This window comes from Clavelina lepadiformis, chromosome 1, assembly GCF_947623445.1.
Source record: "Clavelina lepadiformis chromosome 1, kaClaLepa1.1, whole genome shotgun sequence".
Classification (NCBI taxonomy): domain Eukaryota; kingdom Metazoa; phylum Chordata; class Ascidiacea; order Aplousobranchia; family Clavelinidae; genus Clavelina; species Clavelina lepadiformis.
Genome location: NC_135240.1, coordinates 26804891 through 26819883, shown reverse-complemented (window position 1 = coordinate 26819883; position 14993 = coordinate 26804891). Strand labels below are relative to the sequence as shown.

The 14993-nt window shown below is 39.3% G+C and overlaps 4 protein-coding genes across 4 annotated transcripts; 2 read left to right on the top strand and 2 right to left on the bottom strand.

Annotated features, from left to right (window-relative positions):
- Positions 1–965: 965 nt before the first annotated feature.
- Positions 966–3199, bottom strand: LOC143454916 (uncharacterized). The gene is made up of 6 exons (XM_076955047.1): positions 3058–3199; positions 2845–2918; positions 2521–2773; positions 1886–2363; positions 1727–1809; positions 966–1597 (listed from the first exon to the last, which is right to left on the bottom strand). Exons 1-6 carry the CDS (start codon positions 3116–3118, stop codon positions 1365–1367), a joined length of 1182 nt encoding a protein of 393 aa, XP_076811162.1. The 5' UTR covers positions 3119–3199; the 3' UTR covers positions 966–1364.
- A 3619-nt stretch (positions 3200–6818) lies between these two features.
- On the top strand, positions 6819–9502 carry LOC143457086 (uncharacterized). The gene is made up of 6 exons (XM_076955218.1): positions 6819–7066; positions 7203–7259; positions 7439–7557; positions 7681–7936; positions 8222–8403; positions 8631–9502. The coding sequence occupies exons 1-6, from the start codon at positions 7003–7005 to the stop codon at positions 8838–8840; spliced, it is 888 nt and encodes a 295-aa protein (XP_076811333.1). The 5' UTR covers positions 6819–7002; the 3' UTR covers positions 8841–9502.
- An 896-nt stretch (positions 9503–10398) lies between these two features.
- LOC143457070 (uncharacterized) lies at positions 10399–13142 on the top strand. The gene is made up of 6 exons (XM_076955216.1): positions 10399–10842; positions 11021–11168; positions 11409–11554; positions 11621–11728; positions 11812–11980; positions 12136–13142. Exons 1-6 carry the CDS (start codon positions 10594–10596, stop codon positions 12963–12965), a joined length of 1650 nt encoding a protein of 549 aa, XP_076811331.1. The 5' UTR covers positions 10399–10593; the 3' UTR covers positions 12966–13142.
- Positions 13124–14117, bottom strand: LOC143457102 (uncharacterized). The gene has a single exon (XM_076955219.1). The coding sequence runs from the start codon at positions 14034–14036 to the stop codon at positions 13479–13481; it is 558 nt and encodes a 185-aa protein (XP_076811334.1). The 5' UTR covers positions 14037–14117; the 3' UTR covers positions 13124–13478.
- Between the last annotated feature and the right edge of the window lie 876 nt (positions 14118–14993).

Here is a 14993-nt window from a genome sequence, read left to right as displayed (position 1 = left end):
CATGTGCAAGCTCTCAATGACAGCCTTTATATTACACCGAAGCGATTTCGGCATTGTCTTCTGCTGCTTCTATGCGAGGGCGGCTTCTATTCGAGGGCGGCTTCTATTGTTTATTTTTAATCAAATCGTGCGGTTTCTTTTCGAGGGCGGCTTCTATTTAAGAAAATACGGTAACCAAAAAGATAAGCAATACTACTGCTAATAAGATGTCTATTGAATTCCAATCACCGTGGTTAAATCAGATAACTCATGTGTTGATTTCGATAACTCACTCAGCTAATTCTGCTCGCTGGTAGAAGTGCGAGCTTGTACCACGTGAGAGCGATGAAAATTAAAGTCGTAGCAGGTGCAGCGAGCAAAAAATGTTTAGACAATGGGAGATACATATAGCTAAAGTTGACACATTGCGACATGGATAAATATAATCAGTGTCAAGGTTAAAAAGCGAGCATTTCCAATAGAGACTGGTTGGTAAGTGCAGTCCTGCTCCTCCCGATAAATAGCTCGCTTTACCCGATACTTTACTCGACTTTGATCGAAAAGATCAACGAGAAAATGAAAAGCAAGAGGAAAAGATTTGACGCTGGAAACCGTGAGAGCGGAACAACAATACAAACTCTGAGGTCATTGAACGCAAGGAATGTTATTTCGACAAACTCACCAAACCTACAGGTGAGAATTTCAAGGCTATAAAACGTTCTTTGTGTCCACTGTACAGGCTCCTGTGAAAATGCTGGAGTTCAGTCAATGTCAATAGTTGCTGATCTGATTTTGTAGATATTCGGAGATAAAAATCTCGCTTAAAAGCCCGTATAATGCATTTTTATGCATGATACTTCGTGTCGTTTTGGCAAGATTAATTATACTTTTATGTTTTATTAATATCAATACATAATTCATGAATACCGTGGCCTGTGCAGATGATGATACCTGTCTGATGTAAGCGGCAACCTGTGACAAGTGCATATCAGCATACAGGCTATATTATTAACAAAGAACAATCCAAAGGGGACATGGAACTTTTCTAACAAAATATAAACCACACGACTTGATTTTATCTGCAAGTCTTAAAAGGAAAGCAACCTGAATACTAGAGCCAGTTTTTTGTGTAATCTTTTATGGTCTATTTAACAACGATGGTGTTTGCGTCAAACGTACGAAGTTTACATAAGTGAAGCAGGAATACATAGAAGCGTGTAAATAATCAGGTGAACCAATGGTACATATAGAAATATGCAGACGATGTTCACTGATCTGTCAACTCTAATATGTTATTGGATATAGGTATATATTTCGCCTGACGACGTCATCAGTATCTTTGAAAAACACAAAAACAACATTGGTTCATATAGAAAAGTTATCTGTTATTGAACAGAAGAACAATTTGCGACGGCCAAATTCTTCAGGAATCGTTTTCGCTGCCACGCCCCTTGCTTGTCGGTATTGGTGAAAAGATAGCAGCTGAAAGTCTGGCCTCTCAGCAGGTCAAAACATGATGGTCTGCATTCGGGTATTGGCGAAAGAAGAAACAAGAGACATTTTGAAAATCTTGAGCTGAATTGTCGCCAACGTTTGTCAGGTTGACAAGCTGGGATGCCTGCATATATGTGCGTTGGTTAAAAAATAGAAACATCATATACCTTTGTTGTCTTGGCACGTTCAGAAGCACAATTTCTATAAGTATATTAGATAAATGTGGGGCAGTAAATGTGCATAAATATCCTACCTTTTCTGCTCTTTCTACAGTTGTGTGTAAAAGAGAACCTCAACTTTTCCAATGTATAATCATCCGTTGATTTTGGCTCATTACTGCAGAAGATTTAGAAATTGAAAAGTTATAAAGAAATTAATTATACAGCATAGCATGACGGGTTCGGTCACATACCTTTTGTTAACCACATTTTGTTCAATTGCAAACTTTAGTGATATTTTTTCCTTTTGGGCCAACTTCACAAACCGTTGACAGTAATTCATATAAGCCTTGTCACAAGAACAGGAGGTCTTCCACGGTTTTCCGCCTTGCAAAATTTCAAAAAGCAGAAACCCAAAGCAGAGCATGTCGTAAGAAGGGAGGCATTGTTCAGTCACAACGTGGCATTTTTGACAGGTGTATGAATCCTTCCTGTCAACCGCAATACCAAAATCTCTTGCCTTCTGGAAGTTGAATAACTTTATCTGCAACGCTCCACAAAGCCTATTTGCGTCATTACCACCATGACGTATTAAAACATTCTCTCTTCTGATGTCATTATGCACAATATTGGCTGAATGAAGAAATTCTAAGGCTTTCAAAATTTGAAAAGCAATGTGTCTTGCGTTGTCGTAAGTCACACGTTTTTCAAGCGGTTGTCCATCGAAATGTTCTGTTGATGTAATCAATGTCGTTGTTGATGAAACCAATACAAAAAACCGAACAATGTACCTTTGATGCTCAATATTATAAAATTTATTTAAAAACAGGGAATTTCGAAGTTACTGTAAGTTTCAAGCCAAAAACACATTCTTCGCTGAAAATCGCACCTGTTAGAATGTAGACGTTCTGTAGGCTATCCACGACAAAACCCCAGCAAGTTAATACAAACGGACACTTGCGGGCGCACCGGTGCAGTAGCGCTTCCCGGAAAAGGTCTCTGCTGAGAATACTTTCAAATTTCGGCTTAGGGAATTTTTTGTTTTTGAATCCAAAGTTGCCATTGATGTAGTTCGAGTCTAGTTCACTAACTTTTTCAAGAATGATCTTTTCCTTGCGCTTTTTATCAAAAGCAATCCATTTCTATTTGAAAAGTAAAACAAAACAACATTGTTGACGTCACAATTCTAGGCAACAAAGCTTGATTTGCTCACCGGTCTCTGCATTGGTGAAAGATTTTGTAGTTTCGATAAAAACTGAAGTAGGTCTGTGTCGTTAGGGAAACCACCTTTAAAAAGGTAACACGATAATACAATGACAACACTGTTATTGCTCTATACTGCCATTAAGCGGTTATGCAAATTACGCAAAATTCAAGAAAAAGCTATAATGTTTAAAAAATGTTTCTTTAACTCAAAGTCTCTTACTTGTAATTTGACTTTTTACATCGATTTTACTCCATGTGCTGACGTCACGTAAGGAACTCATAGCTGGTGAAACTAACTCAACCACAAAAAGTTAGTGAAATCAGATTTTGGACAAGGTGTTACATAAATTCCTAATGTCAGTATATTCTGAAAAGGTCAAACAAACACTTGAATCGCTAAAAAATTAAAAGAAACCACACATTTTCACCCAAAAAATTCTAACAAAGTAAATTAAAATGCGCCTACACAATCTCAACATTTCGCAGCATTGTGAGTGAAAGCATCATAAAATTTTTTAACAACCTGCTAAAACACAATTGACACAATTGATGCATCTGACACCATTCTCTTTCTGTAATTTTAACGGGAGCATCATCATTCGTAGAAATGCCGAGTTATTTTATGCTTTGACCAAAAAAACACCAGCAACCGCCAAACTACGAGACAACCCATAATTAAAACAGCACCGGCTTTACAGACTACAGCTTATTAAACCCTACGATTTCTCGTATAACATACATTATATTCTGTACTAAAAACCTTAACCTGAACATTTAAAACGGATTGCTTTTGTTTAACCAGGTTTTCATATTTACCAGAGGGAACTGACATATTGGAACATATGACGTAATCTAGGCAAACACCTTAAAACGATGTAAACCACTGCTGGTCTGTTGGTTAAGTTCGAATGAGTCGAACACGTTGGTTTCTAAAAGTCGTGATATATACCCTGTACATACATTACCGCTTACTTGGAAGTTTCTATTTTATAATGAGCAAAATCAACAGAGATTCGACTTTCCCAGAGCAGCCATGTCACTCTTTCAAGTCCATTTTTTCTATCAGTTGCAAGCTGCATATTCATTCGCTTTTTCTATCCAAGGTATGCATCTATGTTGGAGTTCTGAAGTGAATTTGTCACTCGTCACATCTTGTAATAAGATCAATACGATCGAAGATCCTGTTACACTTGAACCCTTCATCATGAAGAGGTTAATCTTGACAGAGAACCTTCTCGTCATTAAAGTACCGAGACTTGTATAGGCCTGGCTTATATAAAGCTGAAAAGGGGAATTTTTGCAAGCTACCAGAGAATGATACAATTGCAAAATTAAATCTTGCTCACAGATTTATGAGCAGAAGAAAAATAGTGCAAAGATCACGTTATGGTTTAGAATAGCTGCAATTAAAGTTTTCCTTGCAAACTACGTAGGTTCGAGCGCACATTCACATTCATGAAAGAAAAGCGCTTGTCTTAAAAACTTGCTCCTAACCGATTTTATGAGATATAAAAACGAAATTAAAAATCAGCATCGAACTGGTAAACACTGTTTGACTCTTAAATGCTTCTTCCAGAAAGCCATTGTTATTTCTGCACCATATAAACTCTATAAAAGCAGCAATTATTTTCCTACGTCATAAACCTTGTCGAGGTAAAAAATGAAATATTTCAAAAATATTTGTGAAGCCTAAAAAGGCTTTAGTTTAACTAAAAACTTTAAAAAACAGGTCGATTTGAATGTTTTTACCTCGGTCACTCTCGCCATGAACCGTTTTCCCGCTATCAAATATACTTCAAGTATTTTCACAAACAGATGTTGAGAACGATGATGATTCAGAGCCTTAAAAAACCAATATTTAATTAATCCTTATCTGTTATCAGCGAGGGAGGTCAAAAAAGATTGTTTTGTTAATGGTTGACAGGGTTGGCAGTGTGCCAAACTTATGTCCATACGTCAGTTGACCTTAAGGTTTGATTGCGCGAACTTTCAAATTAGAACTTCATCGAGATGCAAATTATTGTCAGCAGAGTTTAGACTCTAAGTTACTTATGTTGCATTTTACTATTAAATATTAATTGGATTTAAAACAATTCTACACCACAGGATTTCCAAAGGCTTTTCGCAAGCGCAATTCAGTCTCTTGGCTGACGTTTAGAACTTTGTCGTAAAAGCGGTCAACAACCTCAACAAACATGTTTCCAAAGCACAATTAATCAGAAAACTTTGAACTAGGTATATTCTCTGGCATACGCATCCTTCCTAATAATTACTTTGACTTATTTCTTTATATACGACTGTTTACAATGACAAAAAAATCACATTTTGTAAACCAATTCGTCAACACTGCTGCTGTCTTTGATTGCTTTTACATCTAATTAAACTTGTACCTGACCCGGAATTAACAATCAGCTGCTGGTATAATGAGCATATTTTTCTCCTGCTTCGAACATCCCAAAACCAACCCAATGATTTATCGACAGGTTGCTACAAATGAGATGTCTGTTACAGCGGTTGTAGCCGGTGACGTCACATCTTAATCAGCTGTTATAGTTTAAGTCGACTATAATTACGATTTGGCCATGTCTTATTTTGCAAAGACTTAAGTCAGTTTTGAGGAACTGTATTCACTTTTGGCGTTGATTGCTTCTCGTTTGATTTTAAGCCGTACGTCAGAAGCGGAAAAGCGTCACCATACAAAAATTAAATTACCCCCTGTAGCAGTCTGAAAACTATTGATTTATAACGGTCAAATGTACGGTTAAATGTTCTAATTTAAGTGGCACCTTGACAAAACACCTTGCCTAATATGGTGCCATAATGATAGTATTGTCATTATCAGTTACTTGGACCTAGATTGCTGGAAAATCTCGCAGGGGACAAAGTTTATGTGATACGTAAACTATTTGCTGTTGCACAATACAATTCCAATTATAAACTCCAAAAATTTGAGCAGGACATGTTCCCTCCGTCGCCCCTGAAAATAGATCACTGATCTGTTGCTAAAAAAGATTTGTTTACGGAATTCTTAATGAAGAATCGTTTTCCTACTTTATACTCAAAAGCCTCTACCTTCACCCAAAGCTAAACATCGACCAAAGTATACCAACGAACGCGCATCATCGTCTTTATGCACTGAAATTATTATTTATCTTTGTTTCAATCGTTCAAACTAACACCCACGTTGTCTATTACGTAGATAGCGTGAAATGACGTCAATGTCTTCTGTTTCACTCCCATTGAAAACCGCCGCCTTCTGTTAATGTAATTTCTTGAATTTAATTATCCTATAGATACGATGATTTTAGCCGCAATATAAAACAAGGAATTTACAATGCCCAGGTTTTCAGCTAAAACGAACAGTAAGTTAGTTATCTGGAGTTAACAAATATTATCATTGATTCACATATTTTTTGAATGGAACCCATAAGCTTGAAAATACGATGACTTTCTGCTTATGTTACACAAAAAGTTTTCGCTTTGAAAACCCACAGATGTTGAAGATAAAATACATCAAGCACACTTGGTGCGGGTGGAACAATTGTTCGACGTCTCTTATAATTATCGACAATGTTTTTATACAAGGGCTGGTAATTGCGGCATCTTCTTGGCAGGAAAGTGTGGTCCACTCCACACGAACGGGTCTCAAGGGTTTGAACAACAACTAACGTTGCTACGTTGTTATTAACTTGTAATAATCCGCTGTAAGGCCACTAATGACGATAAACAGTGGCGCATGCCAGCCATTGTCTAAGTCGAGACACCTCGGCGAACCCTAAAATGTCAGGCGCCTAACTCGATCTGAGACACGAAAGCGATTATATGGCGACGAATTTGATCGCTCCGGCTTCTGTTACCTCTTTAAGTGTTTCTCCATTTTTGTTTTTCTTTTGTGAAGTCTGGGAACTTTGGGCCGCCTGTGAAGAGCGTCAGGCTGTCTCCTTGTCTGTCATTGTTTGTGGATGCGAAGAAAGTTTCAGTTTAAAAGGGAGACATGGTTTTGTGGCCTCATCATTCCTGTGTCTTACGTCAACTTAACGAAAGTAGCAAAGAAAGGTATAGAAGCAAAGCAGCGTAAGTGATTTTACAGAAGTGGAAAGTGTTAGAGCTTTGGAATTCTGTGATACCTGGGTGGGATCCATAAAGTTGAAGTTTTACAACTGCAATGATGAGAATTGTATTTTCCGTGTGCTGGCTATTTTTAGTTTTGAAAGTTGCCCGCTCTGCAGGTTTGTGGAGATTTTAAGTTTTAACTTTCCGATTAAATCAATCGAATCAATGTTTAAGTCTTAAGTACAGACTTATTTGAACTTTTACGATCATAAATTAAAGCAATTAGGGCAAAATAAATCATTTTTGTTTCAGAAAAGCAACAAAACGTTTGCTGTCGAAGACTTCCTTACATGCGAAATATCGGATACGGTGAGTATAGCCTATAAGTTATTATAACACATTCAAGCCAATTATCGATTTATTTGGATAAAGTGAAAGTATTTCTTTTCCACATAAACAATTAAAGGACAAAGCTGTGATAGAGCACAATTAGACAAAGTAAATTAAAAATAATTTCTTATAAAACGATAAAAATCGTCTTTTTCCAGACCTATCAGGCCGACCATTACAGCTGGATGTTGGGCTCTGTAGCGCCTCTTGTGGACAGAGCGGAGGGATGCAGAGCAACAATTACGTCAGCGTGTTGCGTCGAATAAAAGAGAAAAAGGTCGGTTGCTTGGCGTCTGTCAGATTATAAACACTGCCACTTTCCTTTCCGCTGTAAATGCGTCTTTGCATCATTTTTTACTGTAAGTTTTGCAATTTTTAACGCGTTGTCTTCCACATTCAGGACCAGTACAGCAACACAAAGTGTAATTTGAGGCATTCCAAAAACGAAGCCAAATGCGATCCATCTTTGATCCACGTAGAAACCGTGACCTTTGACCGTGGTCCCAAACTCTATGACGTCATAGACGAGTGCACGTGTCGAAAAGTTCCGAAAAGGTGCGAGCGGGTTCAAATGTTGAAGCGATTCTTCGTCGGAACCGAGTTTGAAGCCACGGTCGATGTTGGAGAATGCATCGGGGGCTGCAAGAAAGCAAAAAGTAAGTACTAAAGAGTGTCGTCGTCTTTATCGCTTGTATCGTCAATGTTAAAGCTCTGTGTCATTATTTCTTGGGTCGTTAAAGTCAAACTTGGTCATAGCCTAGACTTGGGTCGGACGACCTTGCAGCATAAAGAGTTTTTACTCTCCATATATATTCCAACTGCTTAAGAGTCTAAAGACAACAGTGAAAATCGTTTAAGAGTGACGTAAAAGCGTCAATAGATGACGTAAACCGAGTTCGAAGGTCACCGCAGCACGACACTGATCATTTTGCCACGTCCAGGTGGGAAAGCGTGCAGGCCGACCCGGACAACACCGCAGCCCATCACCGGCCCCAACGGGATGTTCTCGGTGGAGTCGATCTCGGAGTGCCGATGCGAGCCAACCTGTTACCGCCAGCACTTTAACGTCGCTGTAACGGAGAAGACACGAACCGATGACGGGGCCACAAAACTAGCGACAAAGGTAAAACAGCGAATAAATTTTGAGAGCATAGAGTTGGGAGTTATGACTCGTATGCAGAACGATTATTTACATATTCAGAACAATGGGAATCATGTTCGTAATCGAGATGTTTCTATTGATATTACAACCATTACCAGCGCTGTCAAAACATTGTGATCTTGAGATCAAGATCTTTGAATCGTGTCGGTCAAGCGCAGACCATTCAATGACCTTCCAATATTTTTCAGGTCATTGATGTAGGACGTTGCGTAGGGGTGTGCGGGCCAATTGAACATTGCGTCGTCAAGTCTAACAAACGCGGCGGAAACAAATGTCTGATGTCATTGGAAACCCATGACGTCACCTGCTCTCCCATACGTGTCAATAACGTCACGTACACGAATCGCAACGGAAAAGAGGAAAGAGTCGCTCAAATACGTCGATGTGGATGCACGTGATGTCTTTGGATAGACCATGACGTTTTGATAACGTCATAGTGACATCATCGATTAAACGGTTCTATATTCCGTAAAGGAAAGATGAGGACCGGGTTTTCAAGTTTTTATTTCGCATTAATTGTTTTTAAGACTTCTAAAGATACTGACGTCATATTTTAATGACAATATTAAAATTATATTATTAAGTTATGAGCGTGACGTCAATTAATTTTGTTTTATGAAGATGACAATCTATAAATCCCATAAATCTCTAAGTGTGATGTTTGTGTTAGGAGCTTCTTGCAGAGATGACTGCTTGGTCTTACATAGACAGTAAGTCCTCCTGTAAACAGCAATTTGACAAATTAGGTTGACAAAACAAAAGTCCGATATTATTTACCACTCGTACCGGATTTTAATTCATCCACGCGCACTCATAGCAGTCTTTTTATCATTGTAAGTTTTGTTCGCTTTTTCCTATAATAACAGGCCAGGTGTTTATGACGTCTTATCGTTAAAACATTCATTGTTTCGTATCGCCAGAAGATTGGTTGTTTGTTGATTTCGAAAGCGATAGATCGCGATTTTGACACAAGAACAGAGCCTGCGGCTGGTTTAAACACAAAGTTTCTTTATTTTCATTTTAAACAAATGACCACATTTGCCTCCCAGAAGAAGGAGGTCGACATAATACGAATCGGTTAAAGAGTTGTCGGTCGAAATACCTGAAAGGGTTTGTTTGAATTGCTAACTTATCACTGACAATTAAACGTGTGTGGTTATAGATTGTTTCAATATTTTACGTTTTTGTGCTTTGTTTTGTAAGCTTGGCATTAAAGCTTCTACCTGTGGTATGTGAAGAAAGAAATCTTCTTAGATTTGGTTGAAAACCGCGAGTTTGTGAAGTTAATTTGAGAATGTATGAAATTGTATCTACTGGTTTGATCGTTTTTTTTTTAAATGGAGAAAATTCCCACTAGTTCTGACAAGTAGAAAGAAGTTTTCAAAACAACACAAATTGCTTTGCACATAAATCGTTATTCAGTGGTCATGGTGCACAGTTCCACATTCCAGCGACATCGCATAAAAACTAAAGCACAAAATGAAAAACGCATCTATCGGAAAATGAACAAAATAAGTTATGTAACCATGCAGGATCCGACTGATGAGGAATGGTTTGCAAGCTTAAGTCTTGCAAAAACTTCTCCTTTCTGAGGATAAAGATTTCGTTACTGTATACATATAGTATATAAGAAAGCTACAGACAATTACGCTCGCAATTCATATCGAAGGTGTAAGATAGAGGCCTACTTAGTACGAGCAGAAAGCTTAAGGTGAAAATGAACTTTTAACCAGGCGAGTGTGAAACGCGATTAATCGCCATGTGTTTGTAACTGCGTCCCGCTTTTTTATTATTACAACACAAAGGTGCAAATTATTCGTGTAATTATTGGCGGCCTGCCAAGCGGCAGCTGCAGGGGGTTTTCCTTTTATCTTTAGCTCTTTGACAAATCGGCGGTCAGATGGAGGCATGGTCGTAACTCTGTAGTTTATTTCGCGCAAACTGCCGCCCATATTTAGAACTGAAACAAAAGTTTTACTCAATCAACCAACCCGGCAGGACGCGGGTGCGGACGATTGTGACGTCACTATACTTTTTTCTGTTGTCATAAAAGAAAGAAACCGAGGCTTAGGCTGCATTGTCGAAAGGAACATCGAGCAGGGCACTGGCACGATTTTTGAAGAATAAAACAGTTTTAAGCGTGACGTAACAATGAGATTACTTAACTTATTCTTCATGATGTCATATATGACTTGGAATGCGAGCACAGAGGGCAAGTTACTTAAGCAGAGAAGGTCAGTTGACGTAGTCAATCGACAGACATGGCCGGATTACGAATACAAGGACCTAGATGCGGAAGAGGGCGAGGAGAAAGAAGAGTTTGGAATGAAGGTGGAAGGACTCTTGATTGATCTGAAGATCAAAGCTCGACAAGAGATGCTTTACATGTTTGGTTTGAAGGTGAGGGGGTCAATTGTCATTCTAAACGTTTTCGTATAGTTCGAAGTTGTAAAGGTAAATCGTCAGGTATTGCAAAGGTATCCAACATTTTACATCCATACTTTTTTAGGTTTTTGCCATTCCATTTATTTTTTGTTGTTTCTTTGATTAATTTTCCACGTCTTTTTCTAAATTCAAGGTTCCGGAAAATGTTGGCCATACGCAAGGCAAAAATAAACCGCCTAAGTACATGGTCGATCTTTATAACGCGATTGCGGATCAAAATGGACTCTCAAAAGCTCCAGATCTACTCGATGCTGACACCGTGCGGAGTATACCAAACACAGGTGAGATTATTCAAATATTTTTTCAAAAAGTACCGCGGTACAGTAATTCGGTACAATAGCACCACGGTACTTCCCACCTATGGCTGAGTGTATACTTTATAAATGTATTTGCAAAGTGCTGTTAACGTCTTTCCCGGCCAGTAATATTATCACCAACCAGCGAAGTTAAATTAGCTGCAAGATGGACTCGTAGCCTGTTATTTCTAAGCAAACAAGAACTAAAATCAGACTAAACTATAGATCGTTTGTGTCCGGATCGATGTCAGTTTGATGTTGGCTCTTTAAATAAGAAGGAGATTGTCCTCGACGCTGAACTCCACGTCTTCCTGGAGCGGCCTCAAAAGAAAAGAGTTTCTTCCTTCACTTATTTTATTAAAATATTCCAGGTGAGAAATGACATTTTGTCTTCTTCTTGTTCTTGCTATTATTCATGGCTTCGTCCTTTTTTTCAGATTTTAAAAATGCGAAACAAAATGAGCAAAACTCGGAAAACTTTAGTCGCCGCTAGACGTCTCCCTTTACACGTTCACGGATGGCAAATCTTTCCACTGTTGACCACAGTGAGCTTCATCTCCAAAGATAATTTAGGCTACTGCCATCCAATTGACCTTTCCTTAACCTTTTTCGTCATTTCCGTCTATAGGTTGAATCATGGAGGAGAAAAAGATTAGAAAATCTCGGCGTCATAATAGAAATTACGTATGAAAACGGTGACGTCATACAGAGACGCGGAAGTTCGAAAGAAAGAATGCCGATCTTGGTAACATTCACAAATGACAGCAGAAGTAACATTCATATAAGCCAGAAAGCCAGTGAGTAAAAATTTATATTACCTATCCAGCTCTCAGCCTGGTATTCGCAGAGCTAATGCTACGATTTTAAAAGAACGTTTTCGTGTTTAACGGAAAGCGATTGATCACAAACTGTTTCTACAATATCTTGAGTAATTTCATGTTTTTCATTTCAGAGACCTTACAGCTTCTTCACGCTGCAAAGATGACAGAAATGGCAGGGAAGCCATCGGGGCATCTGAACAAAATCATCCGCCCAAAACGCTCGGCTGATAATCGGGATTCAAAGAAGTCGAATTCCAACAACAATCGATCAAGAGAAGCAGTAGAAAGTCGAAAGGAAGGCGAAAGAAGGAAAGGGGAAGAAAGAAGGAAAGAGGACAACGATGACTTGGCGGGAGACACAAAACACAAGAACAAAAACAAGCGCGGGAAACATCAAACAAATCCTGCCAACATGGAAGAAACTGTTCCCAAGACGGACAACTCTGATATGTTACGGGATTTCTATGGAAGCCCTTCTAATTATGACGACACCAATGAAAACAGCGATCAAGGAGTCCCGTATTACTGGGAGTACGACTACGATTACGCTGCTGACGGTGATTCGAGAACGACAACCGGTCATTTGCGTCGTCCAAGCGGGTCTTCATTTTCCACGCTCTCCATTGCATCTTCAGCAACTAGACTCTGCACCCGCTACCCCCTTTACGTTGACTTTGAAGAAATGGGCTGGACAGGCTGGATCATCCACCCCCAGGGCTACAACGCCTACCACTGCCGGGGAAAATGCGCTTTTCCGCTCGGTCAACACTTGAAGCCAAATAACCACGCAACAGTGCAGAGCATCATGCACACGCTTGGACTCGGGGGACAACCAGTCGATTTGCCGTGTTGTACCCCGGACAAACTGTATGACATCAACCTCTTATACTTTGATCAGAATGAATATGTCGTCCTCCGGCGTTACAAAGACATGGTGGCTGGGTCATGTGCTTGTAGATGAAAGTCAGGAAGCGTGATCACAAACTATCATGTGATCTTGATACTGTATCACGTGAAATTTCCCGCCTTACTTCAACCTATTGTTGGTGCGAGCGCGTCACAAAGCCCTCCCACCAGGAACAGTCTCATTTTCGTCTTTGTGTGTTAAACATCGCGTAATAAAATTTTTTCATCGTTATATTCAAAAACTTGCGACATTGAAAAGCTTACACGCGAAGCCAATATACTGAATACAATGGACGAATGGAAAAGCCGTAATTGCATGGTGAAAAGCAATAAGAAATGATATATTATTTCCTTTATACTTGATGAAGAAGCGTATAATACAGCGCAAGATCTTTGAACAATATTACTATTGACTGCATGTCACAGCTCGTACCGTTAAGACAAGCCATAAAAGTTCGCAAAACGATATAATTCAAATCATGATTAGTAATGAATGACGATGCTTAAATGAATGGTAAATTAATATGCAGTTTCACAATTGAGCTTTGCAGAATTCGTTGCACATCCTTCAGTATTTATCACAATTGGCGCTGGAATATTGAGTGCATATGCGGTCGCTCGTCATCTCGGCAAACCCAGTGCTGTTGGATAAACCGGATCCAGTCATGAGGTTGTGGAGGTTGCAGTAGTTGGTGCCGAAATCAAGATGTGCGTACCACACTTCGGACCTCGAGCAACCGTGGACTTTGCAACCGGTAGATGGGGCACCGAGCGCTTTCACAAACGTGATGTGTTGGTCCGGCGATGCGTAGTATTCCGGGAAGAAAATCTCCTTCTTAAACGGGATAAACTTCATGTGAAGGAAGTCCACGAATCCGTGCTTGGGTGTTGTGTGAGTCGCTGTTACGTCGGTCGATGAGTTACTCTTCAGCTCGTAATTGCATTTTTCGCCGCCTTTCTTACAATTTTTATGACCAGTCCAGGCTTTGATCTGAGCGAGCAGTTTGCCCTGTACCGCCTCACACGTCAGTGACGGAAACTTCCATTTCACACAGCACGATGCATGGTAGGGATAACCCGAGCATAAAACGGCTCCAGCAAGCACGAGAAGCGTTAAACGCAGCATTTTTACTTTAACTTGACTACAAATCAAACGCGACTACGTCGGACAGTTTCTGAAACAAATAAACGTGACATCATGGTTGGACGTCTCCATTTAAACTTATTATACAACCGCAACCCACGTGACCAAAGCAATTTGCACACTACTATGTTCCCAGCGGCCGCAGACAACAAAGTATGTGATTTGTCCATGGCATTAGCGCTATACGTGACATTAGAACAACAAACACTGACATGTCAACGGATGCACGTAATGAATCACGCTTAAGGCGGTAATACTATAGCTATGAATTATGGACTTGAATTGCAGCTGCTGAACACTGCTCTGTTTTGTCACGTTTCAATTCATAAAATTCCTCGCCTAAGGAACACAAAACGTTAATCTGAAAAACTTAAATAGTTTTTACCTCACCAACACAATCAGTCGCTTACCGAAATAAGACCAAACTTCAGCCAATACTTCCTTTATGTAGTGTCCTTTGCAAATAAGCAACTGTCACGCACGGTTGCTTTTCTTAAAGATAAAGCGTCCAATAAACGGTTAAAGGTTTTCCGCGTTCTTTCGATCTCGTGATTCATTATGCCGAAGCGTCTTGGTCTGCCGCTGAAGAGAATAAAATTGTTAAAATCATGAATTGGTCTTACAACAATTTAGCTTGTATACAGCTATGTTCATTTCAGAAAATCAGATCGCAGTGAATATGTAATATATGGTGTTAAAGCCTACTTTATAAGGGAAAAATGTCAGGTTAAACACAGAACGGGGCATATACGCCGGACGCAGCGTATACGCATGAGCGTACCATTGTTCATTTCCCAACTATGATACAATTAATGTGAATTCCGACATTGACTTGATATCAAATTAATTAAATCCAAAACTTTTTAACATCTTGACACAACATCGGACAGATGGGTATCATTATAAATAGTTTGAGTGCGACCTTGCACCAAGCATACA

Coding starts and splice junctions, on each gene's coding strand:
- LOC143454916 (XM_076955047.1), bottom strand. CDS start 3,118: ATGAGTTCCTTACGTGACGTCAGCACATGGAGTAAAATCGATGTAAAA. Junction 2,919..3,057: donor TGTAAAAAGTCAAATTACAA/GTAAGAGACTTT, acceptor ACCTTTTTAAAG/GTGGTTTCCCTAACGACACA. Junction 2,364..2,520: donor GAACGTCTACATTCTAACAG/GTGCGATTTTCA, acceptor TTACATCAACAG/AACATTTCGATGGACAACCG.
- LOC143457070 (XM_076955216.1), top strand. CDS start 10,594: ATGAGATTACTTAACTTATTCTTCATGATGTCATATATGACTTGGAAT. Junction 11,169..11,408: donor GCGGAGTATACCAAACACAG/GTGAGATTATTC, acceptor ACTAAACTATAG/ATCGTTTGTGTCCGGATCGA. Junction 11,729..11,811: donor TCTTTCCACTGTTGACCACA/GTGAGCTTCATC, acceptor TTCCGTCTATAG/GTTGAATCATGGAGGAGAAA.
- LOC143457086 (XM_076955218.1), top strand. CDS start 7,003: ATGATGAGAATTGTATTTTCCGTGTGCTGGCTATTTTTAGTTTTGAAA. Junction 7,937..8,221: donor GGGCTGCAAGAAAGCAAAAA/GTAAGTACTAAA, acceptor TGCCACGTCCAG/GTGGGAAAGCGTGCAGGCCG. Junction 8,404..8,630: donor CCACAAAACTAGCGACAAAG/GTAAAACAGCGA, acceptor AATATTTTTCAG/GTCATTGATGTAGGACGTTG.
- LOC143457102 (XM_076955219.1), bottom strand. CDS start 14,036: ATGCTGCGTTTAACGCTTCTCGTGCTTGCTGGAGCCGTTTTATGCTCG.